This window comes from Sitophilus oryzae, unplaced genomic scaffold (assembly GCF_002938485.1).
Source record: "Sitophilus oryzae breed Bouriz unplaced genomic scaffold, Soryzae_2.0 scaffold_165_pilon_pilon, whole genome shotgun sequence".
Taxonomy (NCBI): domain Eukaryota; kingdom Metazoa; phylum Arthropoda; class Insecta; order Coleoptera; family Curculionidae; genus Sitophilus; species Sitophilus oryzae.
The window spans coordinates 2,298,204-2,325,527 of NW_022146347.1; the positions used below are offsets into that span (position 1 = coordinate 2,298,204).

General features: G+C 30.9%; 1 protein-coding gene and 2 long non-coding RNA genes across 5 annotated transcripts in view; all 3 read right to left on the reverse strand.

Annotated features, from left to right (window-relative positions):
- Positions 1–27,324, reverse strand: part of LOC115880857 — a 205,438-nt gene that overhangs the window by 69,509 nt on the left and 108,605 nt on the right. For 2 of the 3 annotated variants that reach the window (XM_030898172.1, XM_030898174.1), the window contains exons 2-4: positions 23,409–23,661; positions 12,891–13,133; positions 10,008–10,227 (exon numbers count right to left, since the gene is read on the reverse strand). In XM_030898172.1, the coding sequence (XP_030754032.1) occupies positions 10,008–10,227; positions 12,891–13,133; positions 23,409–23,661 (716 nt within the window). Of the gene's footprint in view, positions 1–10,007; positions 10,228–12,890; positions 13,134–23,408; positions 23,662–25,436; positions 25,482–27,324 lie in introns of those variants that run through there. The other variant, XM_030898173.1, reaches the window with a different exon arrangement.
- On the reverse strand, positions 1,898–2,446 carry LOC115880858. The gene is made up of 3 exons (XR_004049946.1): positions 2,224–2,446; positions 2,054–2,163; positions 1,898–1,954 (listed from the first exon to the last, which is right to left on the reverse strand). It is a non-coding gene; the product is annotated as an uncharacterized LOC115880858 (long non-coding RNA).
- On the reverse strand, positions 6,808–7,319 carry LOC115880859. Its single transcript, XR_004049947.1, has 3 exons — positions 7,201–7,319; positions 7,027–7,136; positions 6,808–6,898 (listed from the first exon to the last, which is right to left on the reverse strand). It is a non-coding gene; the product is annotated as an uncharacterized LOC115880859 (long non-coding RNA).

Here is a 27,324-nt window from a genome sequence, read left to right on the forward strand (position 1 = left end):
GCGCTTTCCCCTGCCAGAAAGTACCTATGCTCTTAGCATATCCACCTTCTTCGGATTATTATATTATATTAATTACCGACACAAAAATATGCACTAACGAACATTTCACAACACTTTAAACACAATCTCCGATCACTTTCTCGAATTTTAAAAGCTTGATAATATTAGAAATTAGATCGATTTCTAATAGTGTACATGCTTTGTGTACATGCAATTAATAATGTCGTTAATATAATACAGGAATCTGTAATTTTCTCCCCACCGCCCATTTCATTGGAAAAAACGGCGGCAAGTTTTCTGCTTTTGAAATTACGATCGATGGCATTTTATTGTGTAAAGTGGATGGTAAAAAATGGCATCGATCGTAATTTCTCAGGCAATTTAACGTCTTAGCAGGTATACTTATTTTTTTATCAAAAAGCTTTATAGAAAAAAATAACTGAACATAACTGAACATCTTAGTAGCTTTATTACTAATTAAACTATTCAAAACATGTTCTGATATTACTAAAAAAAATTAAGTAAAAAATATAGCAAATTTTATAGTTTGACGACGTTATAATTAACAATAGGCAAATGGAAAAAATTACCTAACTACATATTAGAGACATAATTCCATACCTAGAAATACCGTATGGTCGAAAAAAAACGGCGTCCAGAATGGCTTGAAAATAACGGTCGGTGACATTCTCCATAAAATTTTACACATAAATTGACAGCGATCTTTATATCATAGCCATCGCTGACGCCGTTTTTCTCAATTCCATATTGTATTTCCCATTAATCACATGGTGGCAATACTAATTTATATTTAAATAGATATATCTAAATGTGTATAAACTAGGTATTTTATTAGCAATCATATTTAAGCTATTATGACTCATATCATATTCTAATTATTTGAAACTTGAAACATAATATTTACTCCTATTATATTCATGTAACTAAATTTTCTAATATTAATAACTCTCTGATAATAAAAAACAAGAGTGTGTTTTGAAAAAGTAAAGCATAATTAGTACTGTGTATTGACTTTATTGTGAAAAGCAACCTATTTGAAACACATTTACGTAACTACAGAATAGTTTAAAAAAGAACTTACACACATGTTTTTTTTAGTCTATTTTCTTTATTATATTTGAAAACTACAGTCCCCCTTCCAATACATAAAAACATTTATATTCAAATATACTCTAGATAGAGCTCCAATTTTTATATGAAATGAGAATTTGTTCACACATAAACTACCGTATGATCGAGAAAAAACGGCGTCAACGATGGCTATGAAATGAAGGTCGCTGTCATTTTATATGTAAATTTATATAGGAAATGTCATTGATCGTCATTTCCCAGCCAACTGGACGCCGTTTTTTTTTCGATCATATGGTACATTTTATGTATTTTATTCTTTAATTTTAATTACTACAAATGGTCTTGATATTTTTCTTTTGAATACATATATTCTTGTTACTCTCTTTCATCTTTGTCTCTAATATACAGATGCATTGCAATTTGTTGTTAGTATATTTATGTAATCATTTCATAAATCCTAAAAATAAAAATGGTTATAACATGCTTTCCAGATATCCATATCCACAATATTCTGTGTGTAAATATGTTCAATTTTTAATAACCCATTCACTAAATGAGATTGTGAGACAACATACAGGTAGCTGTTTAAATAATTTTCAATCTTTGTATGTAATAATAGATTTCACATATTATATGCATTACACAATATGCATTACCTGCAATAATAAAAGATATTTTCTTTAAAGTGTATAATTCTATCTAACACACTTCTAATAAAGTATACTCTGACTCTTTGAACATTTGTTACAGCTTCTAATAATTAGGTATATCGATAACTTCCTAAGAAATTTTGTTAGCACTTTTAGTTAGTTTACCATTTTTCTCAATATATTCTGCATAATATATGACTCGATACATTCACCTAGAATAAAATCAATAATATCATTTATGAATAGAAAACTACATGTATAACTTTTTCGTTAATATTTGCAATTTCTTGGTTTGTTTAAAAATATCTTACCGTATAACATAAATTTACATCTGAATTAATCTAATCAGATCAAAATTTCTTCATAGTATAGAAAACATCGAAACTATTTGACTGGTAATCGAGCTATCAATAAGCTGACACTAAAATTTAATGCATAATTAAATGGGATAATTATTTTCATGTAAAACAAAACTTTATACTTAATAAGACCACAGGGAGTACATAATAACAGTGTTACTGAGATATTTGATTTAATGTATTGCTTGGTATTTGTAGATCTATTATTGTATTGTGATTACAATTGCCTTCTTCTCCATTGATGCATCCTAATTTAAGATTACTGATTTTCTAATACATAATTAAAGTGAATTATTTTTCCTACCATTACATAATTAATTTCTTCCTACCATTAGGTAGATACCTGAAAGGTTAATAAATTAAAAACGAATTTATTAAGACATTTAAACTGTTTACCTCATTTCTCACATATTTTTGACACCAAACATTATAAATAAATCAAAAAATATTCGTATACCAACTGAATTATATGATATTTCATTTTAAATAATAAAAGTACTTTTTACAGGTTTATTTAGCATTGTTTTTTGTTGTTTTCTGTTTTGTGCGAGTTTTATAACTCACGAATAACCTTAAACTATAAACTACACACCGTACTAGGGATGTACGATTCGAATCGATTTTAATGGAAGATCGATTTTTATCAAATCGATCGATTTTTATCAAACGATCTTTTGGTATAATCGATCTTTTTTTAAATCGAAGACCGATTTTATTTATACAGGTTTATTGGTATACCGGTTTGTTTATTTGTTTGAATAAAAAGAAACACTTTGGTTTTGCTGGAATATTTGTTTGCAGTGCATCCCTAGTAAAAGGCCATCTAGCAATGAATTGAAAAATTAAGTGTAAGTGCCCGCTGCCGCATGCGCCGATGTTTGTTTATCACTTTGATATCAGGTGTCAGGGGATTCCCATATTTTTATATTTTAGATAACGTAGAATATTCTTTGATTTTACCTTAATTCTTTCTTGTACTTTTCTTGTATTTTTAATTTATTTTTGGGATATCCCTACTCCATACATTAAACATTTAGAAAATTGATTTATCTATCTTTAGACAACCACCAAAACGTTGACCCATAATAGTAATACATCAGTCCAGTAGAGGACGCTAAGTCAAAAAATTCCGAAATAAAAATTTGTAATTTGTAATTCCTTTAGTGTTTTCGAAATCGTTGTCGGGGTTGCGTCGGTTTTGAAGAAATGTCGAAGAAAACCCCGGACTGTCTACCATCAGCCGCCGGATATAAGTATTAGTAGTAGTTATTAAAGCAAGTTTTTTAACATTTTTTATTGTATTTATGAGTTTAGTGTTTGATTATTATCATGTGAAAAATTTTAAATAATATTTTAAAAGTGATAGGCATGTGATAGGTTTGTGATGTTCAGTTTAATAGATATTTGGTGTGTATGTGTTTGCGTATATGTGTGCTGGATAAAAACACTTTCATTAAAAGGGTAAGCTCTAACTAAACATTAAATGTTATAATTGTTTATTGAAACGATTGAAAATATTTCCTAATATGGCAAAAAAGAAGCTATAATTGTTAAGATTTATTTTTTCAGTTTACTCCACTGTAAAAAGTATTTAAAATATTGCGCGTTTCTCTAGAATTAGTAGAGCAATCTACACTAATATGAATAAAATAAATTTTCGTATTTTTTTCTGTAGCAACTTAAAATAATTGAATTTATAGATAAACATGCAGAATGTGGGTATGGTAGGAGGTGGCAACGTTGCATTCTCTCTGACACTCTCTATGCCCGAATTTCCCGGGGAGTGAACAGTGGCACTCAAAAGTTTTTCAACATTTTCCGGAAAATGTCAAGAAAAATATAAAATTTTCAACATTTTTTTTTCGCAAAAAAAACCTCATAGGCGTGTTTCTGGGTTGAACTATCTACCAGTTAAAATATCTGCACTCATTTCTGGGACACCCTGTATATATATATATATATACTTTGGGTGTCCCAGAAATAAATGCAGATCTTTTAGAAATTATTAGATCTGGCCAAAAGAAACATATTTTCTCTTTACCATTTTTAAAATAAATTGAAAATAAACGAGTTATTTAACTTTGAAAGTTTAAAAAAAAATTGCGACATTTTGAGAGCCGCCGGGGAATCTCGCGGATCCCCCGGCGCGGGGGAGAGATCTCGCGGATCTCGGCTTGTTCGCCGCCCGCTGTTGCCGCATCGACTAGAAAGACTTAAAAAGTACTTGCAAAATCCCACACCACCCAAGAGGTTCTGCAGAGGTGCGTTACTTTTTTTAAGTGGGTGATCGCCAGTAGCCCTACTTTCCACATTCCACAAAATAAACTAAAAAAAACTTACCAAACAATAAAAAAAGATATCCCTATAGCAGAGAGATACAACTGCAGAGCTTTTTTTTCCTATTTTACCACTCTTAAAACTGCACATAACACTACACTTAATAACATCACTTCACTACAATTCTTAACAACACTGTGCAAATTTTCAACTGTGGAAATATTGGCTCCCCTATTAATTTTAAAGCTAAATCGTAAATGGTTTTTAAAGATACATTACAAATTTGCACAAGGGGATCCAATATCTGGACAGTTCAAAATTTGCATGGGATATCCTATATTTCCCACGATGATGCACCACCCGGTATACCCTTCGCTTCTTGACTGATTGCTAGTCTAATAATTGTTCAAAATGACCACCTCCATTTCCAATACATGGTCTCCTTCTTCTGAGCATGGAATTTTTAACGTTTTGCAGCAATTCTTCGTTGCTTTTCCCGAATCCCTCAAATGCTGAACCATACTTACAAAGGTTCGAGCATTAGGGATTTATCTATTCGGATACTCTTCGGAATAAAGTCTCCGAGCTTCTACAGCGCTTTCCCCTGCCAGAAAGTACCTATGCTCTTAGCATATCCACCTTCTCCGGAATTGTATACTCCATCGCGATTTGTTTATACCGATACCGATTACTGACACAAAAATATGCACTAACGAACATTTCACAACACTTTAAACACAATCTCCGATCACTTTCTCGAATTTTAAAAGCTCGATAATATTAGAAATTAGATCGATTTCTAATAGTGTACATGCTTTGTGTACATGCGATTAATAATGTCGTTAGTCGTTAATATAATACAGCTGTGTAATACAGGAATCTGTAATTTTCTCCCCACCGCCCATTTCATTGGAAAAAACGGCGGCAAGTTTACTGCTTTTGAAATTACGATCGATGGCATTTTATTGTGTAAAATTGGATGGTAAATGGCATCGATCGTAATTTCTCATGCAAGTATACTTATTTTTTTTATCAAAAAAGCTTTATAGAAAATAAAATAACTGAACATGTTAGTAGCTTTATTACTAATTAAACTAATAATCAAAACATGTTCTGATATTACTAAAAAAAATTAAGTAAAAAATTTATAATATAGATAATAAAGTACATATTAGAGACATAATTCCATACCTAGAAATACCGTATGGTCGAAAAAAACGGCGTCCAGAATGGCTTGAAAATAACGGTCGGTGACATTCTCCATAAAATTTTACACATAAATTGACAGCGATCTTTATTTCATAGCCATCGCTGACGCCGTTTTTTTTTCACGATCATATTGTATTTCCCATTAATCGCATGGTGGCAATACTAATTTATATTTAAAGAGATATATCTAAATGTGTATAAACTAAGTATTTTATTAGCAATCATATTTAAGCTATTTGTACTCATATCATATTCTATTACTTGAAACTTGAAACATAATATTTGCTCCTATTATATTCATGTAACTAAATTTTCTAATATTAATAACTCTCTGATAATAAAAAACAAGAGTGTGTTTTGAAAAAGTAAAGCATAATTACTGTGTATTGACTTTATTGTGAAAAGCAACCTATTTGAAACACATTTACGTAACACAGAATAGTTTAAAAAGAACTTACACACATGTTTTTTTTAGTCTATTTTTCTTTATTATATTTGAAAACTACAGTCCCCCTTCCAATACATAAAAACATTTATATTCAAATATACTCTAGATAGAGCTCCAATTTTATATGAAATGAGAATTTGTTCACACATAAACTACCGTATGATCGAGAAAAAACGGCGTCAACGATGGCTATGAAATGAAGGTCGCTGTCATTTTATATGTAAGAATTTATATAGGAAATGTCATTGATCGTCATTTCCCAGCCAACTGGACGCCGTTTTTTTCGATCATATAATTTGATTTTATGTATTTTATTCTTTAATTTTAATTACTACAAATGGTCTTGATATTTTTTCTTTTTTGAATACATATATTCTTGTTACTCTCTTTCATCTTTGTCTCTAATATACAGATGCATTGCAATTTGTTGTTAGTATATTTTGTAATCATTTCATAAATCCTAAAAATAAAAATGGTTTGAAACATGCTTTCCAGATATCCATATCCACAATATTCTGTGTGTAAATATGTTCAGTTTTTAATAACCCCATTCACTAAATGAGTTGAGACACAACATACAGGTAGCTGTTTAAATAATTTTCAATCTTTGTATGTAATAATAGATTTCACATATTATATGCATTACACAATATGCATTACAATTCGCAATAATAAAAGATATTTTCTTTAAAGTGTATAATTCTATCTAACACACTTCTAATAAAGTATACTCTGACTCTTTGAACATTTGTTACAGCTTCTAATAATTAGGTAGGTATATCGATAACTTCCTAAGAAATTTTGTTAGCACTTTTAGTTAGTTTACCATATATTCTGCATAATATATGACTCGATACATTCACCTAGAATAAAATCAATAATATCATTTATGAATAGAAAACTACATGTATAACTTTTTCGTTAATATTTGCAATTTCAGACCAGAACTTGTCTGAAGAGAACTTTCTTGGTTTGTTTAAAAATATCTTACCGTATAACATAAATTTACATCTGAATTAATCTAATCAGATCAAATTTTCTTCATAGTATAGAAAACATCGAAACTATTTGACTGGTAATTGAGCTATCAATAAGCTGACACTAAAATTTAATGCATAATTAATTAAATGGGATAATTATTTTCATGTAAAACAAAACTTTATACTTAATAAGACCACAGGGAGTACATTATTACAACAGTGTTACTGAGATTTTTGATTTAATGTATTGCTTGGTATTTGTAGATCTGTTATTGTATTGTGATTACAATTGCCTTCTTCTCCATTGATGTATCCTAATTTAAGATTACTGATTTTCTAATACGTAATTAAAGTGAAATTATTTTTCCTACCATTTAATTTATTTTCCTACCATATAATTTCTTCCTACCATTAGGTAGATACCTGAAAGGTTAATAAATTAAAAACGAATTTTTTAAGACATTTAAACTGTTTACCTCATTTCTCACATATTTTTGACACAAAACATTATAAATAAATCAAAAAATATTCGTATACCAACTGAATTATATGATATTTCATTTTGAATAATAAAAGTACTTTTTTACAGGTTTATTTGGCATTGTTTGCATTGTTTTTTGTTGTTTTCTGTTTTGTTTTTGTGCGAGTTTAATAACCCACGAATAACCTTAAACATAACCTTAAACTACACACCATACTAGGGATGTACGCTTCGAATCGATTTTTATCAAATCGACCTGATTTTTATCAAACGATTTTTCGTCTAATCGATTTTTTTAAATCGAAGACCGATTTTATTTATACAGTTTTACAGGTTTATTTTATTTGTTAGAATTTAGAATAAGAAAAAAAACACTTTAGTTTTGCTGGAATATTTGTTTGCAGTGCATCCCTAGTAAAAAGGCCATCTAGCAATGAACTGAAAAATTAAAGTGTAAGAAAGTGCTGGCTGCCGCATGCGCCGATGTTTGTTTATCACTTTGATATCAGGTGTCAGATTTTTTGTCAGGGCTTCCCATATTTTTTTATATTTTAGATAACGTAGAATACTCTTTGATTTTACCTTAATTCTTTCTTGGGTATACCACTTCTTGTACTTTTATTTTATTTTGGGATATCCCACTCCATACATTAAACATTTAGAAAAATTGATTTATCTATCTCTTTATACAACCACCAAAACGTTGACCCATAATAGTAATACATCAGTCCAGTAGAGGGACGCTAAGGTAAAAAATTTCTAAATAAAAATTTGTAATTTGTAATTCCTTCAGTGTTTTCTTCGAAATCGTTGTCCAGGGTTGCGTCGGTTTTGAAGAAATGTCGAAGAAAACCCCGGACTGTCTACCATCAGCCTCGGATATAAGTAGTTATTAAATCAAGTTTTTAACATTTTTATTGTATTTATGAGTTTAGTGTGTGATTATTATCATGTGAAAAAATTTTAAATAATATTTTAAAAGTGATAGGCATGTGATAGGTTTGTGATGTTCAGTTTAATAGATATTTGGGTGTGTATGTGTTTTGCGTATATGTGCTGGATAAAAACACTTTCATTAAAAGGGGTAAGCTCTAACTAAACATTAAAGGTTATAATTGCTTCATTGAAACGATTGAAAATATTTCCTAATATGGCGAAAAAGAAGCTATAATTGTTACAGATTTATTTTCAGTTTACTCCACTGTAAAAAAGTATTTAAAATACTGCGCGTTTCTCTAGAATTAGTAGAGCAATCTACACTGATATGAATAAAATGAATTTTCGTATTTTTTCTGTAGCAACTTAAAATAATTGAATTTATAGATAAACATGCAGAATGTGGGTATGGTAGGAGGTGGCAACGCGTTGCATTCTCTCCGACATCTCTCTAATGCCCGGTAAACGAATTTCCCGGGGAGTGAACAGTGGCACTCAAAAGTTTTTCAACATTTTTCCGGAAAATGTCAAAAAAAATATAAAATTTTCAACATTTTTTCGCAAAAAAACCTCATAGGCGTGTTTCTGGGGTTGAACTATACTACCAGTTAAAATATCAAGCCCTCATTTCTGGGACACCCTGGCATATATATATATATATATATATATATATATATATATATATATATATATAAAAGTTCATATATAAAGTTTATATATATATATATATATATATATATATATATGCTATATATATATGCTATATATATATATATATATATAAAAATTCATATATATATATATATATAAAAGAATTCATATATAAAGTTCTTATATAAGTTTATATATATATATATATATATATATATATATATATATATATATATATATATATATATATATATATATAATATATATATATATATATATATATATATATATATATATATATATACTATATATATATATATATATATATATATATATATAATATGTATATGTATATGTAATAATAATATGTAATAATAATATATGTATATGTATATATATAATAATAATAATATGTAATATGTATATGTAATAATAATATATATATGTGTATAATAATATGTATATAGCCAATATACAATATGTCTAATATATAACAACCAATAACTATATATATATATATGTAATATGTATATATACATACATACATACATATATATATATATATATATATATATATATGCTATATAATATATACATATATAAATGTACTATACATATATATCCATATACAAATATATATATATATATATAGCAGCATATATACTATACTATATATATATATATATATATATATATATATATATATATATATATATATATAATATATATATATATATATATATATATATATACTATATATATATTAAAGTAGTGTATCTTTGGTGTAATGATATTATCTTTGTAGATACGATAGTGTTTTCTCTGTGTATCCTTTATACATGCCTATGTTAATGCGCCTCTATATTTGTGTGCCTAATTCTCCTAGTATCAGCTAGTTACATACAAAAGGCCGTTTAATCTCACCTGTCGAGGAGGAGGTCCCTTTCCTGGCGCAGTTGCCTAATATCGTCGGCCGAACTGTGAAACAGGGCCCTTTGAAAGTTGCCCGCCTCGCCGAACGGCGTCTGGTCCCTGAGCGTGCCCTGCAACGCCTCCACCTCATCTTTTAACCGGGTCCCTTTCCTATGGATTACATCTAAAAGGTTCCACAGCTCGTCTTCGGTATCGTCAGTCTCACTGGTGCCTGCAAAAAGACAATTCTGTATTTTGTTGCAATTGTTATAGTAGAGAACGCTGATTTGAAATGCTATGGATCATTAAATACGGGATTTTTCACACAATTCGTTCATTTATTATTATTCGTTTATTTATTTTAGCATCTGATTTAGATAGAAATCTAAATATTTTAGAATATTTTGAGGAGTACTACCTAAGTCGTTGCAAAATTATTTATTTTAAATATAATTACTTATATAGTACAGAAGCTAAATAATTAGATTTTTAGAAAATTTGAGTATTGAGATCTTTGATGTATTTCTATAGGGCTACAATTTCATCAAATTGAGAGAGAGAGAGTGTTCCAAATTAAATAAAAACCATTAAAGTATTTTTTAGATATAAGTGAAGCAAAAGACTTGTGATCTGAATAATCGCAATAATAAAAAATAAATATAATGGTATACGATGGTTGTCTTTTATATTTTGCATATAGAAGCATAGTAGGCACCTGTCAACATATATCAAATGTCAAAATTAACTGTCATCTTTAGTTAACTTAACGCCAACGTTTCAAACTGCTTCGTTTAAAGCTATATATAAACTGAATTTATGAAGTTAACGAATCAGTCGAAAAATGGAATTATGCTAAGGAAATTTTCGCGTAATAATTTTTTACAATTTGTACAGATAGATTGATTTGTATCTGTGACAGTTGTTTCAACAAGATTGCCTTGCCGAGTTGGTTTATGTGTTTGGCAATGAAGCACCACATCAGTCGACAATTTTTCGTTGGTACGGAGAATTCAAACGTGGACAGATTAGTCTTAGCGACGATCCAAGAGCAGGTCCACCAACAACGGAAATCATCCAGGAAAATGTCGATGCTGGTCCAAGAAGAAAATCGACATGTCACATATGGTGAAATGAAGCAGCATTGTGCATTTAAAAGACATCAATTCAAAAAAAAATGAAGAATTATCTGCAAAAAAATTGTTTCTCGTTGGATACCGCATGTGTTGACGCAGGAACAGAAAGCAATTAGAGTCAATTGGTGTCAAAAAAATCTACACCGGTTTAACGCAGGAAACTCAAAAAATACATAGAGTATTGTCAATGGTGATGAATCTTGAATTTACTCTATTGAACCCGAAAATAACGTCAATCGACTGTTTGGGTGTCCCGAGAAAAACCAAAACCGACAAAAGTTATCCGTTGTTGAAATGTTTCCAAAAAGATGGTGGCGACATTTGCCTCAAAAGCCGTTCATGTAGCAACAATTCCTCTGCAAGATCAAAGAATTGTTACTGCTAATATGAACATTTCTATTTATTTGCCGGAAGTAATTGCTGAGTTTCGAAAAACCAACCCTCGTCTACCAAGACAATGCAAGTTCTCACACAGCTCGAAAAAAAATTGAATTTTAAAACAAGAAAATATCCAATTGTTGACTATCCTCCATACAGTCCCGACCTAAGCCCTAACGATCTTTTTACTTTTCCAAAAATTAAAAATAAACTTCATGGTCAAAGGTTCCAGTCCCCAGAAGATGCAGTCAGCGCTTCAAAAACACAATTTTGAAGGTACCAACAAACGAGTGGAATAACCGTTTTCAGAACCGATTCCAACGGATACAAAAATGCACGTGTTTAAAAGTTATCTACTGTATTTTTCTATCTTTATACGCAAAATATAAAAGACAACCCTCGTACCCTACGTAGTAAATCGAATTTGACAGATTTAATTTTAAATCACCTACAGGACACAAAAGTGTGGGTCGCTTGCGAAAGCGGTAGAGGGACAATGTATTAAGGTTGATTCTCACTACAACCTTATATAGATACTCTTACAACCTTCCGTTTCCATTCCATATCTATTCCATATCCGTTCCGTATTTTTTATTGTATTGACGCTATAGGTACATAAGCTTTTGTTGCGTATCAGTCCATACTTTTTATTGTACAAAAACCAAATCATTACGAAAGTTTTATTTTAAAAGTTTGTATCTTTTGAAAAAGTTAATAGATTTAATTAAGAGATGAAAGAATAAATAAATATCACCAAAATGTTAACAGAGCTGGTACAAATGAAAGAACTTGACAACGCTGTTTCCGATACGCTTCAGTCCGTTCCCCAAAAAATGTATGGAAGGAAAGGATATGGAACGGAAGGGAAACGGAAATGATAATGTTCATTGTCTTATTCATTTAAATGATATAATATTTTATGTAAACGGAAGGGAAACGGAAGGTAGCTGATACGGAAGGTATAGTGAGAACCAACCTTAAGGCAGTAAATACCCGACTTTAGGCCTGATTAAAAAGGAAGAAAAAGATATTCTATAATTATAATCCTTATAATATTTGACAGATTTGATGAGATATATGTGGCACATTTGTATATGATGTATGTGATATATTGCATGCCTTTTGTAAATAGATATATATATATAATATATAATATTGTAAATAGATATAACTGTTTAAGATTTAAAAAAATGTGAAGAAAACAAAAAATATCGAAACTAAGTATGGTATCTTAAAGCACCCAATCTATCTTACTGTGCATGTATTTTACTATCTGATTTATCATGGTTACAAGAAAGATTATTACATTAAATTTTCATGCACGACTTCCCGAGGTACATTACCCACCAACAAAAACTCGTCATTTTCCCTATAGTTCGGTTACCTGTGGCGGAAGTAGACGTAGGCGGCGCCGTGGACGACGCGCTGTGCGTCTCCTTGCTGGACGCCTCCGTGCTGAACCCCGAGTCCTGGACGGCGGAAGTGGAAGAACCCGCGGCCGAGTCGCCGCTCAGTTTCTTGTCCTTTCCGGCGCCCGAACCGACGCCCAATTTCTTGCGCACCCGGATGCCGGGCGTCCAGTCCCCCGGCCTGATGGAAATGGGAATGTTGGAGTGGTGATGGTGGCCTGAAAAAAGAAAAATGGATATAATTCGTGCCTAAAGGGTAATACTTATAAGGGTGACACATAGTATTTCCTCAAGGCAAGAATGCGCAGACAAGCCCTTGATGATTTTATTTAAATTTTAATATCTCATACACTATGTATGTATAGGATTGCGTTTACAAGAAGAAAAACTTATTATAGAGATTTTGAAAAAAATACTGAGATGAACCGCCTATTTAAAAATAGACATATTTCTTTAAATTCAAAACACTCAGTTTTAAGACACTCTGTATACATAAATAAAATTATTATTTTTAAAATATTATTCGCAAAACCAGAGAGAGGGAAATCAGGCGACAAACAGAGATAATAGTTGTTAAGTAATAGCTTTTAGACTACCATTCGAAATGCATGATGTTATTTTGGTTAGTAAGTTTTGTGACAAAAAATGTTATTAAGGTAAAGTAAATGTTTTCTCATTATTTAACTAGTGTTAACTAAACATATAACTTATTTGTTTGTTGTAATATTCTGTTCTAAGATTTATTATGAAATGTTAAACGAAAGTAATTTATTTGATCTGACAAAGATAATATACAAGGTTGCTGATATGTATGGAAACGGTCGATTATTGGGCAAAGTATAAGAGGTCCCGCAAAATGTTAAATAAAAAAGTTATAGGGCTTTTAAATGTCTAACAACTTGTAATAAATTTAAGTATACAGGGTCGGTCATAAAGTCGTGGCACCTCAAAGATTCATTTTTTTTTTAAATAGAATCCCCTGTATATTATTGTGTATTTTATTCTTGCTTCAATTTTAAGCAAAACTTGTAATACACATAATGTACCTAAATTCAACCATATCCGAATTATGAAGTTTTGATTATGAAATGTTAAACGAAAGTTTTGTAATTTCCAGACTTGATAAAATCTCATTTTATCCATCAATAAATGTTAACTTGAAAACTAATGTCAAATATTATTAAGTATCACAGTTTCCGCAGAATGGCATCGTTAAATGAAACCGAACACATCGAAATTAATTAAATCGAATTGTTTAAGAGATATTTTCAAAAGTCAATAACTCGAAAACGGTTGGTTTGAGGTGCATTGTGTGTATCTCCATTTAAACAAAATGAAACTTTGATGTGCCACGACTTTATTACCAACCCTGTATACTTAAATTTATTACTCGCCAATTGACATTTAAAAACCCTATAATTTTTGAACTAAACTTTTTGCGGTACCTCGTATATTTTACCCAATAATCGACCGTTTCCATACATATCAGCGACCCTGTATAACATGTGTATGTATTTAATGGAATCGATTATGCTGATGGGAATAATTTCAGTTTAAAAGTAATCTTATACAATCGTTTACTGTACATTCGTGCCGATGTTTGTGGTTCAGTGTGAGAATAAGGGCCTTGTTGAGTGTACTAACAATTTTCACCCAAGTATGGGCGAATATCTTAGCTAGCAAAAGGGCAAACAAAAACAATAGGTAAATAGAATAACTCATAGAATAACTTATAATCTAAAGATATTAGCACCAAACCTTCAACTTTAGCTTCGAGACTCGCAACAAGAGACCTTTGTACTTGCGGGTGGGGACCTGCTAAACTAACAAAAATAACCTCTTCCGTTTTATATGTAATAAATGTGGCATATCTTGAATGTACGAGCCCTAACAACTATATGTTGGGACAAGGTCTTGTTTACAATAAAAAATAGTAATTTGTTAAAACGACTCAATTTATTTTGTTTATTGTTCTAAATTCAAACATTACAATATGATCTAGACAATTTTACTATATTTTTATAACTTTGCAAACAAATCACTTTTGATAATAGCTTATTTTGCCAAAATCAAGCCAAATTTGCTGACAACTAGATATTGGGACAGCACAACAATAAATTTGTTTAATACGGAGTTACATCACCTTTCGCCTTAACAACTGCCTGAACTCTTAATGGCATTGTATTTACCAAAGATTGGCACATACGAGGAGAAAAATTATCCCAAATTTCCTGCAGTTTTGCCCGCAAATCAAAAATTGTTCGCTGAGAGTGGTTTCTTAAATATTGCTTCATTTTATGCCACACAGTTTCTATAACATTGAGGTCCGGACTACTTGCAGGATGGGATAGAACTTTTATATTATTATTACCGAACCAATTTTTAGTTGATTTTGCTGAATGGCACGATGTTCCATCTTGTTGGAAAATATAGTCTTCGTTTGGAAACAATTCTTGAGCACTAGGCAAAAGTGAGGTAGGTCTCAAGTATATGTTGATATCTTTGGGCGTTAACAGTGCCATCTGCCATCTATAAAATTTAATTTGCCCAAACCTCTTGTTGACATGCAACCCCAAACCATAATCATCTTAGGAAATTTAACAACCGTCTTTAAGCAATCTTTATGAAAGGCTTCTGCTTTATTTCGTATTATTCGTTTTCGATGATCTCCAACGCAAACATCAAATTTAGACTCATCGCTCCACGATAATTTAGATTTTGCCCAATTGTAGCGATTTTTCTTTTGAATTTCTGTCAGTAGCGGTTTTTCTTTGGCCTAAATAAGAATTTGTATCAATAATCTTCAGGTAATTGATTACCCACACAAAGTAAAGTTTGCCTTGTAAAACACCAGACCGCATTTGTGGATATATTTTCGGCAACATTCTCTTGATATATTTACACCAGTTACAGTATTCTGTTTAACTGTTACTTCGCGAAGAGTTGCAAATTTTTACTAAATTTCGTAAATCTCTTTGAGATACAACTTTTGGCCTTCCCGAACTTTTACCTCTAACGTCTACATTGGCAGATCCGCCGTATTTTTTTATTATATTAAAGACCGTGGTTTTTGGAATACTTAAATCATCAGAAATTTTTTCGAATTGTTTTTCCCGTACTGTATTGACGAATGATAATTTCGCGTAGTTTTTGATTTGTAGCTTTTCCACGGACCATTACTTTGAATTAAATAATTAACAAAATTGAAAATTAAAAAAATTAAAATTACTTACAGTAAATCTCACTACTGAAAGTATCGAGTCACTTACAAGCTGTCAATGCTGAAGTAAACAGTTTGCGACATTTGTGACGTTTATAGCAAAGCCGCCTATGATGATATTAATTATTTAAAAATACTTGTCCCAACATTTAGTTGTCGGCAAATTTGTCCTTTTATGAACAAAATCCTCTACTGTAAATATGGATTGATTTACAAATTAGTAAAAATATTGTCAAGTTGTTTAGGATATATGGCTATGTTTATATTTAAAAAATTAAACATATATTTTTCAGTCATTTTGAAAAACCAGGGCAATAATTCCAAAATATTACCTTGTCCCAACATATAGTTGTTAGGGCTCGTATTAAACTACAACCAGTTTCTATATTATTATTATCTCTCTTTTATTAAAGTTCAGGACAGTATAGTTAGATTCTCTGGAATAGTGATCAGGGATTTCTCTGCTATGCTCTTTTACTTGTGAATTGCAGGCAGAGTAAGATGGCGCTCATTTCATTTCATTTCATTTAATAAAATAAGTAGGCCTATTTACAAATTTAGCGTTTTATTTACATATCTTATTCTCCTCAAATTTCCCAAAATACTGCTTCTCTCAGGCGCATCCGAGGTAATCACAATAAAATATATATTTAACACAATGTAGGTTCCTTTCATTTCTTGTTATACAGTTGACCAAAATATTACCTCTTCAACTTTGTTGGCGACCGTGGGTTGCAGATTACACTACAGATTTGATGTCGGTGACCAGGATGCGCTTTTTCGAAGGGCAAATGCGGAGATTTGAAGTAGAATTAACCGTGTATTTTATGTGCCAGAAATTAAATAAAAAAATTCGGTAGAAACGGTAGTCACCCTCTCATAGAGGATTCTTGGTTGAGGAGGATTAAGGGCCCGATCCTTTTAGACTGAAGTCTGATTGATGGTCTTTTTGAATCTGAACTTATAAGTAAAATTAATTAAAAAAATGTGCAGGAAATACAAATATTATATACTCGTACTTAATACATTCTTCATAAAAATGTTGATTGTTCTAAAATGATTTTTCCTGTTTATACTTTTCCAAATTTCCATACTGTTTTAGAGAAAATTAAAAAAAAAACATGAAAATATGGTTGATTTTTTCCCAAAGTCCTAAAAATCAAAAGGCGTTGTTGCTATAGAAATATAATTTCGATTTCATTCTTTGATAGATGGATATTACATCATTTTGATTTTGATTAGCGTGATATTTTTGCCGTTGTTAATCAGATTTTTCGATAACTATTATCACCCTTTCCCTAGCATTGAACTAAATAAACTTTGTGCTTCTTCATAAATTTAAAACAGCAACAAATATTAGGTTAATTAAAATTCAATCAATAACAATCTATCAAAGATTAAAAACGCAATTATATTACAATAGAAACACGTTTTGATTTTTAAGAAAAAAAATCAACCATATTGTATTAAAAACTTAAAGATTCATATTAGAAATTTAATATAATATGAGAAAGTGTCTAAATTAAGTAGAAAAAAATCGTTTTTCTAATATTGAATTAAAATTTGTTTTTCGCCATCTTTTGTTAATGTATTTAAAATGAATGGCAGTTATTCAAAATAACACTTAAAATATATGTTGTGTGCTTGCCCATTGTACAAGGATACTTTTTTCTAACAATCGGCCGCAATCTAAAAATACCTCTAAGGTTATTACTTTTGGGCAATGAAGTGAAACCACGAAAGTTGTAACGCGTGTGTGTTTGGTTAGTCGCGCTGAAACAAAGAAACAAGCAAACAATTCGTGTAACAACAAAATCGGTCGGTAATGCGATAGGGTTTCTTGTTGTTCGATAAACATATCGATAATAACAATTAATTAGTTTGATTAATAGTGTAAAAATAAATGTTTTGTAACAAAGCTATGCATTAGTGCAGAAATTTTGCATTTTATAAATACTCTGAAAGTAGTATGTACAGGGTGGCGTCTCTCATACGCCGCGGAGGCTCCAAGGAGAACGACGGTTTGTATTGAAATGAAATTTTGTGGGCATATGTAGGTTAATTCAGAGCACTTTTTAAAAATATAGGGCAGTTCTACAGGGTGTCCCCAAAAAAGTTACATATCAAAGTTGTGTTTTTTGTAATGGAACACCCTATATATTAATTGATTTTCGGATTCTGGGCGAAAAATAAAGGTGAGTTTTATAAGAGAAGTATATGACTAAAATGTAAGGTTTTTGACATAATATTTAACATTTTCCAGAAATAAAGAACAATTTTTAAATTACAATAAAAGCTACCTAAATCGGAATTTACCCGGTATAGCCTAATATGTAGTTAAATTAACTATTGAACTTTAAATTAAATTAAAACTTGATCCAAAAAAATATACAGGGTGAGATAAAATTAATATTGAACATTGGTCACCTTTAAAAGCATATTACTCTTTTATTTTAAATAGAACAGCCAGTATATTATTCCGATATCCAATGGAGAATTCATGTCTCTTCAAAATACTAAGGTTGCCTACCCCTCAAACAAAGATTTTCCTAGATATTTTTATTTACATGATTTAATCTGAGTAGATCTTTATTATTTGATAGAATCTAGGTGGCTGTGATATGTCTGACGTTACTTCAACATAGTCGTCTAATTAGTCCAACTTCAACAACTAGTTATCATTTTGTGTCAGTTAAAAAAAATTCTCAGAAATTTGCCGAAAATGCAAACTTATTCTACATCAGAGAGAATTGATATTTCTCTGTTAGTTGGTGAATGCAGTGTGCCCCAAACCAAACCTATTAATAGAATACTTAAATGCTGCTGATTTTATCTAGTCTTAGTCTAGAGTTTTTTTATGGGGATATGTTAAAGACAGTGTTTACAAAAATCGACCAACTATTGTCGACAACATGAGAGAAATTATTGTAGCTGCTCTTCGAGGTAGAACTCCACATATGCTTTTTTAAACGAAAAGATCCTTTTGAAAAGACTTTATGCAGTTAACAGGAAAGGAAGCATTTTGAGCATTTGATATCATCTAGCTAATTTTTGTCATAATTATAGGTTTATATCTAGTTTTAATTCTGTAATAATTAAAATATGTTTCAAACGTGTATCTTTTTATTACCGTTGAGTATTTTACTCTACAACCTTTAATTTTTATTAAATTAATAAAAGGTATATCGCACAGCCACCCTAGATTTTGTCAAATAATAAAGATCTACTGACGCAAAATCATAAAAATTAAAATATCTAGGAAAATCTTTGTCTGAGGGGTAGGCAAACTTAATGATATTTTGAAGATATATAAATACCCCATTGAACACCGAAAAAATATGCTGGGTGTTCCATTTAAAATAAAGTAGTAACTTGCTTTCGGGTCAATTTGCAATTTGGTTTAACATACAATAGTTACTGTAATTAAATATCAGCCTATACAAGGTCAACTAAAATTTAGGTAGCTGTTATCGAAATTTAAATTTTACTCTTCATTTTCACAAAATGTGAAATTTGTCAAAATCCTTACATTTTACGTATATGCTTCTTTAATAAAACTCACCTTTATTTTTTAGCTAGAATCCGAAAATCAATTAATATATATGGTGTTTCATTAGAAAAAACACAACTTTGATGTGTAACTTTTTTTGGGGACACCCTGTATAATTCTATATATTTTTATAAAATGCTTTCAGTTAACCTACATATGCTGCCAAAATTTCATTTCGATACAAACTACCGTTTTGCTTGGAGTTTCGGCCGCGGCGCCAGCGTATGAGAGGCGCCACCTTGTATATTTGAAGGAATAATAGTATAATGTTTTGTTAGGAGTAAAAAGTCTGGAGCTCAATTTTTATCAAAAACATGATGGTGAAAACCGCATGTCGATATCTGTTACCGTTTCGAAGTTACGGGGTGTTTTTCAAAAATGTGCATTTTTAACAAATCGCTGTAAGTTTTTGCTATGGAAAATTTTGTATTTTTTTGAAAACATTAAGTTTAAGTATAATTTTTTTAAATTAATAATTTAAGAGTTATCAACAGAAAAAAAATATTTTTTTATTTGAGACACCCTATATATTTTTAATTAATCGAAAATAATTTAAAATTACCTTTCCAAAATATAGTAATATAGCACACTTAATATTTTGTTATAGCTCCTTTTGAAATACAGAATTTTTAAAACTTTACCAGTTTTAATTAGTAACACAGAATATCTAGCTAATAATAATGCGTAGCTAGATATTCTGTGCTAGTAGGCTTTGGACCTCTTATTGTTGATCTGCCCCTAATAGAAGTCGAAAACATATTTTTCTAGCAGACGAGGCTATGGATTTTTTAGTCCTATGGATTTTTCTTTGCGGAAGAATAAATAAATGTTCTTATTTTTAAATTGCCTGTTTAATCTAGACAAGAATTAGAAGTACTTAGCGGTTATGCGAGGGTATCTTTCACTCCCACTGAGTTAATGAATTCCGCCAGAAATGTTCAAAAACGGTCCCGTCTGTCCATAACAAAAGACGGTCGACATGTCGAACACAATTATTAAAAATTAAAAAATCTATATCTCGAAGAGGAATGGAGCAAAATATCAAGCATTCTATATTTCTGAAAAGGTAATTTTAAATCCTTTTCAATGAATTAAAAATATACAGTGTCCCATATAAAAAATCAAATTTTCTGTATAATTCTTAAGTTATTAATTTTAAAAAATTTATAATTAATCCATTAAATTTAACGTAAAAAGGTGCTTTAGAAATGTTTTCATAAAAATACAAAATTTTCCATAGCAAAAAAGTTACAGCGATTTGTTAAAAATGCACATTTTTTGAAAAACACCCCGTAACTCATAAACGGTAACAGATATCGATGTGCGGTTTTCATCATCATGTTTTTGATAAAAATTGAGCTCCAGACACCGATACATATTAGTTTTTGTCTATCTCTAATAGAAAAGGGCGTTCCCTTTAAAAGCGTCCAATTTGACCCACCCTGGACATTAACAAACAATCAAATACAAATATAAAAATAATCTGTGTTTGGTTCGGTTGAAAAAAGTTGATAGGCAGTTCTTTTAGTTTCAAAGTAAAGGAATTTTTCCAATTTTGGTCCGCAGTTATTTCCCCTATCCGCCACCTGGGGTCGCGTCCGATGGGAGTTTGGAGTTCTCCACACGGATTTTCTCAAAAACGGACTACGGAAACACGGAATATCTCAAAAACTGCGACTTTGACTGATTTTGATGTTATTACAAATTTTGTTGCAAATATTATTCCTAATCTTAAATTGAAAACCGCGTTTCGTTAACTACTGTAATTTTGGAGTTACAATTTTTTTAAATTTTTAACCCCCTCCCATACCCCTTTACCAACCCTCCACCCCACCAAAAACTAATGGCCAGATTCTCGGGTGCCACAGTATTTTTGTGCCAAATTTGGTTAAAATCGGTTAAGCGGTTTTTGAGTTATCGTGTTACAGACAGACACCATGAAAATATTTTTATTTAGGTCATTTATGACCCAAATAACTCATTCTGAGTGAAATTTAAAAAAAAATTGCCGATCTTAATAGCCTACCATACCTGTGGGTATGGTCAGCTAAAAATTGTCACCTTCCTCCTTCCTTTTGTTCTCAGCAGTTTTTTGTTGTTTTAAGGTCGTTTAAGAAATAAAGTAATTGGTATTATACTCCAACGGAACTCCATTTGTGTTGTTCCTTTCTGTCTCTAAATAATAATTATTAATTATAAATATAATTGGCCGTGTTGACGATCTGTCTGGTAACTGAACTAAAAACGATTTTTAATAACAATAATAATAATTCTTGACGTTTATGAAGTTGAAATTCAGTTTCACCGCGAATATAGTGATAATATAATAATTCCGAAACCATTAAACCTTATATTCATGTGTAAATAAGTGCTTAATATGCGTTAATAATGAAAAGGTACGTAAATGGTAATCGGATGTTTAGATTAAAACAAATAGAAAGTAGGAGAAGAAAACAATTATTTCTAATTAAGATAGTATGTAATGATAATTATAATTACACATAGAAAAACTGCCACTTTGACTGATTTTGATGTTATTACAAATTTTGTTGCCAATATTATTCCTAATCTTAAATTGAAAACCGCGTTTCGTTAACTACTGTAATTTTGGAGTTACGATTTTTTAAAATTGTTAACCCCCTCCCACACTCCCTTACCAACCCCCCTCCCCCACCAAAAACTAATGGCCAGATTCTCGGGTGCCACAGTATTTTTGTGCCAAATTTGGTTAAAATCTTTTTAGATCCTTTATTAAGGATCCTTTAACTTTAAAGATTTAGCGGTTTTTGAGTTATCGTGTTACAGACAGACGGACAGACAGACACCATGAAAATATTTTGTATTTAGGTCATTTATGACCCAAATAACTAATTTTGAGTGATATTAAAAACACTTTTTTTGCCGATCTTAATAGGAGGAATCTGTTACTGTTAGATCTAAAAAGGAGGAATCTGTTAGTATTTTTATATCACATTGGCTAATCGCCGAGACGATTGCGAATTTTCAAGGCACTAGCGATTTGTTTAAAATGCACTGTACCTATGTATAGGGAAATTAAAATAACTTTGATTGCACATCATAATACGACCACCAGCAAACTCCATAAGACGACGCATGGTGTCATTGATGACGTGCAACGAAAGTTGTTTTATGATACCAATTAAACTTTTAGTTACTTAATCGAGGACGCGATTTTTAAATTCACTGTTGCCAACTATGGCAAATATTCGTTGCCGAGCTGACTAACTGGAATTTAAATTTCCCGCTGGGGATTCAGGTGGTAGCTCTGCTGAAAAAAATTTTAAATTGTCACATTTTTGTATGCATTTCCTGACGTTATCATTTGTTTTAACACTAGTTTTGTATTATGAGTTTTTGGTTTAAATGAATTGATATTTTAAGCTTAAACATTTTTACTAGCAGACCTTGCACCGCCAGATCATTACTGTTTTAAGTCCTTTATTTCGAATTTATTTCGAAATGATAATAATAATAACTAATAACCTTTATTTTTGCATTTCAATTAGGTGTTCAAAAAGTTTAACGTTCGTTGCTTTCTAATTTTGCATCCAACATGTCAAAAGTGTTTTGTATGCCAAAAAAATTTAGTTGTAGGGAAAAACAATAACACATAAAATTAAAAAAAAAGTTTGTGTTTTTTAAAAAAGTATACCGGCCCAACGGCTTAATGATATTCTTCCATTCGTCACACTATATACTAACCTGTCATGGTGGCCGGCGTGGAATTTGCCGACTGCTGCTGGTGAAGTTTGGATCGCAGATTGGGAAAGGTGTCCATGACGAGGTCGCGGAACTCAAGCAACGCGCCGACCTCGTTCTGCAACTCCTGCAGCGCCACGAGCGACTTGGCCTGCTCGCTGATGAGGTAGTGGAAGGGCCCGGCCGGCTGGTGAGGGCGCCCTCCCAGGCACTCCACGCCATGGCCCACGCCCACGTGGTCCACGGCCTCCGATTCCTGCAACCAAAAGAACAAACCATATAGTTAAATCAAATTTAAAAAAACTATATTTAAATTTAAATCAGAAATACAATCTTGTAGTAAAATTGCCTGTCTCTAGACATATTCACAAAACTTGTGTGAATTTACCACAATATATTTAGTAAAACATGACGCCATATCACGTGACTTCTTGTGAAATTGATGCGAACTAAGTAATCGATTGAAAAAGTAATTAGAGGAAAGACAAAGAACATTTTAATCTAAGCAGTTTTTTGAACAGGGAGTCTCTCTCTCAGTGCATGGGTGATTAGTGTTTTTATAATTTAAGGAAAGTATATTAATTACGTTTATATGTAGTTTCTGTAAATATAAAGCCAGTTCTCTTAGAAAACACAATCTCCATTTATTATAATTACTTGCATTTTACTTTTAGCGATTTTTTATGTAAACATAATTGTTCCATGATCTCTCTATATTCTCCGAAATCCCGGGGAATATAGAGTGGAACAGGAACTGCCCCAGTGCAAACTTTTAGAAAAAGTAAAGTATACCTAATATATAACATATCGACTTGGAGCCTGCAATTTTTCCTAAGTGCTGATAGACCAATTTTGAGGGAAAGCAAATAAGTATTTGTTTTTTTAATCTTCCATGTTATATTTTGCATTTATGGATATTTTTTATTATTGCTATTTTTACTTGAAAAAAAACAGATTAAATAACTTACATTATTTTTATTTTATGCTTTTATTAGGAGTTAAATTATAATAGAATGTTTCGACTTGACAATTTCAGTTAGGCGATTTGCAGGATATGAGTCGATATGCACCCAAAACCCTGCACTTCTTTGTGTCTCAAGTTCAAAGACATAATAACATTAAATTGGCCACAACCTAAAAAACGTTAGACGATATGGATATTTGAAATGGTGAAGATCTGGAAAACTCAGTTGTGCTGTTCCAACGCAACAGTGCAAAATCTAATGAGACTTGGGATGCACTGCTCATTTACGTTAGTGGGCTGGATTAGACACATATTCACACATGATTCACACATCTTTCACATTAGACTCGCTAAACGCGAATTCCCTTCTGTCCGTCTCACTAAAGTAGTCTGATTGTTACTGGTACTGAAGAAATAATAAAACACGTTTTTAGTGAAAATTATCAGCATATTCATACTTTCAGTGATAGTGAAAGCTACTTGTGATCATTTTGGCAGAACAATGAAAACAAATTGAACTGGGAGAACAAATTTTGTTTTTTCAGTTTTCCAAGTTTTGAAGAAATATTGAAAGAATTGGTTCCCACAATTATTCACTAGCACTCCATTTATTTCTGCGTAATAGTCACTGCCTGACTCACCATCTACAACATTTTCGTGGTTTTTGATACATCAGAATATTTCATCTCATATGCTAATTCTGAACATTCTGAACTTCTCGGTTGTAATTTTGACATTCTATGTTTACGAGATCAACAAAAGATGTCTACACTAACTGAAACTCAAAAATGAATTGCAAAATGAAACGTGAACACAAGCACCGTTTTCCGTCTTTCAGTTACACATTCAGTGTAGAATTTCATTAGTGTAGTCATTCAGTGAATTAGTAAGACCACTTCAGCAAGACTGACAACTCTCCTTCCTTAATCAGTAATTGAAATGTAATATTTACCTGAAAGATGATTGACGAATATGACAATACTTTAATACGTAATGACTTGTACAAACTGAGATAAACTAAATATTGATATCACCTAACACTTTATTAATATTAAATAAAAACCTACTGTAATAGCTTTCTAGCTTCATCTACGTATCTTCTCAAATAGTTTTATACTACATACTGCTTGCTGCAAAAGCTGAATATAAAATGAAGCCATATATTTTCAGAGGTCGTTAATTAAGTAAATAACAAGATAAAATTCTCCTTTCGATTCCCTATTGCAGGCCAATCAGTCGTAAATGATAAATACGTACGTAATTATTGTTAAAAGTAGGTAAGTATATTTTTGAAATGATGTTTTATGGTTATCTCTTCGACAAAATTGTTACGGAAGATTAGATATGAGATAAAGCGGACTAGATAACGCAGGTAAATCAATAAATAAATAATATTTATAAGAAGAATTTAGCAACATATTTCAATATTTACCATTGTAATCGATTACAAAGAGAGGTTAAAGAGTTTAGGATTATCGGTAAAGTAAATATACTGTATGATCGACAGAAAACGTCACGATACGTCTAGAAATAATTCATTTGAAGATTTATATCGGTTTTCTTGATAGTGACATCCCAGATATGCATGAATTTCTTGTACTTTTAAAGCTGTACTCCGATTCTTACCTTGGTTATGGTTTTCTGTTTCGTGTCGTTAACAAAAAGTTACCCTAGATGAACCCATTTTTAGCCTTGAATTAAAATAATAATAATTTTGAAGCCATTTTTAACCCGAGAGAAATAGCATTTTATCAGTGTATGATATTGTATACTAGGTGGTTGGGAACATAGGAAATCTGATGCAAATTTTGAATTGTCCAAATATTAGCTCCCTTGTTGAGTTAAAGCGAAGTCGTAAATTATTTTTTTAAAGATCTGGGTACTATGCTGAAAACACATGTCAAATTTGAACAATTTTGGACAAGCCGATTTTGAGTAATTTTAGAGTTAAATTAAAACTGAACAGATTACAATGCAAAAAAAGGCAAATGTGAACATACCTTAAACTGTCAACCTATGATTGAATGCAATTTGTTGTACTGTCTACGCTATGTTATAGTACCTACGGATCTTGGTCCGATATGCATTTTTGTAATTTAATATTTGTTCAAATTAAAGAAAAGACTATATAAAGTTTAGGAAATACCTATAATTTGGCATTGACAAAATTATAAGTTGACAAGTTAAGGTATGTTGGCATTTATCTGGTTTTGAATTGTTACCTGTTCAGTTTTAATGTTTTAAAATAGATGCAGTTTTTAAATTAGTTAAAAACGGCTTGCCCAAAATTGTCCAAATTAGACAAGTGTTTTCAGGATGTCCACACCTTCAAATTTGATGTTTATGATTTTGTTGTAAAATCAATAGGGGAGAAAATATTTGAACAGTTGCATGGGATTTTCATTTTACCCGGTATACAACAATTTTTAATTAATTCTGATAAGGTTACGTGACAGATCTCAGGGAGATAAGTAAATATAGAGTATTCCCATATGACAATCAATGTACCTACTGAATATATGTAACAAAAAATTCAGGTTATATTAAAAAAAATATTGGAAGAATCGAATAATTTTATCTCGGAGAGTACTTACTGCAAAATAGGAAAGTTAATAATGTTTTAGAAAGTCTTCCTAACAAAGATATTTTAATTTACAGGTTAAAATATTAAAAGTTTTTCAAACAAAATTATATTAAGAAAAATAAATTATTGTAAGAATATTTATGATACGCTTTTACAAAAATAATTTGTATTGTATTATTTAGTAGATGACCAAGATGACTTCGTGAATTTTTCAATATATAAGCGCAGCAAAAAGAGAGGTCGCCTAAATTTATTATACCCTGATACGACATTTGAATTTGACCTAGATCTAGTTTCTTATTCGGCAATGCAGATCGCATGTTAGGATCTCATTTGTTCTACAAAATACATTTCATTTACATGGCAAGATT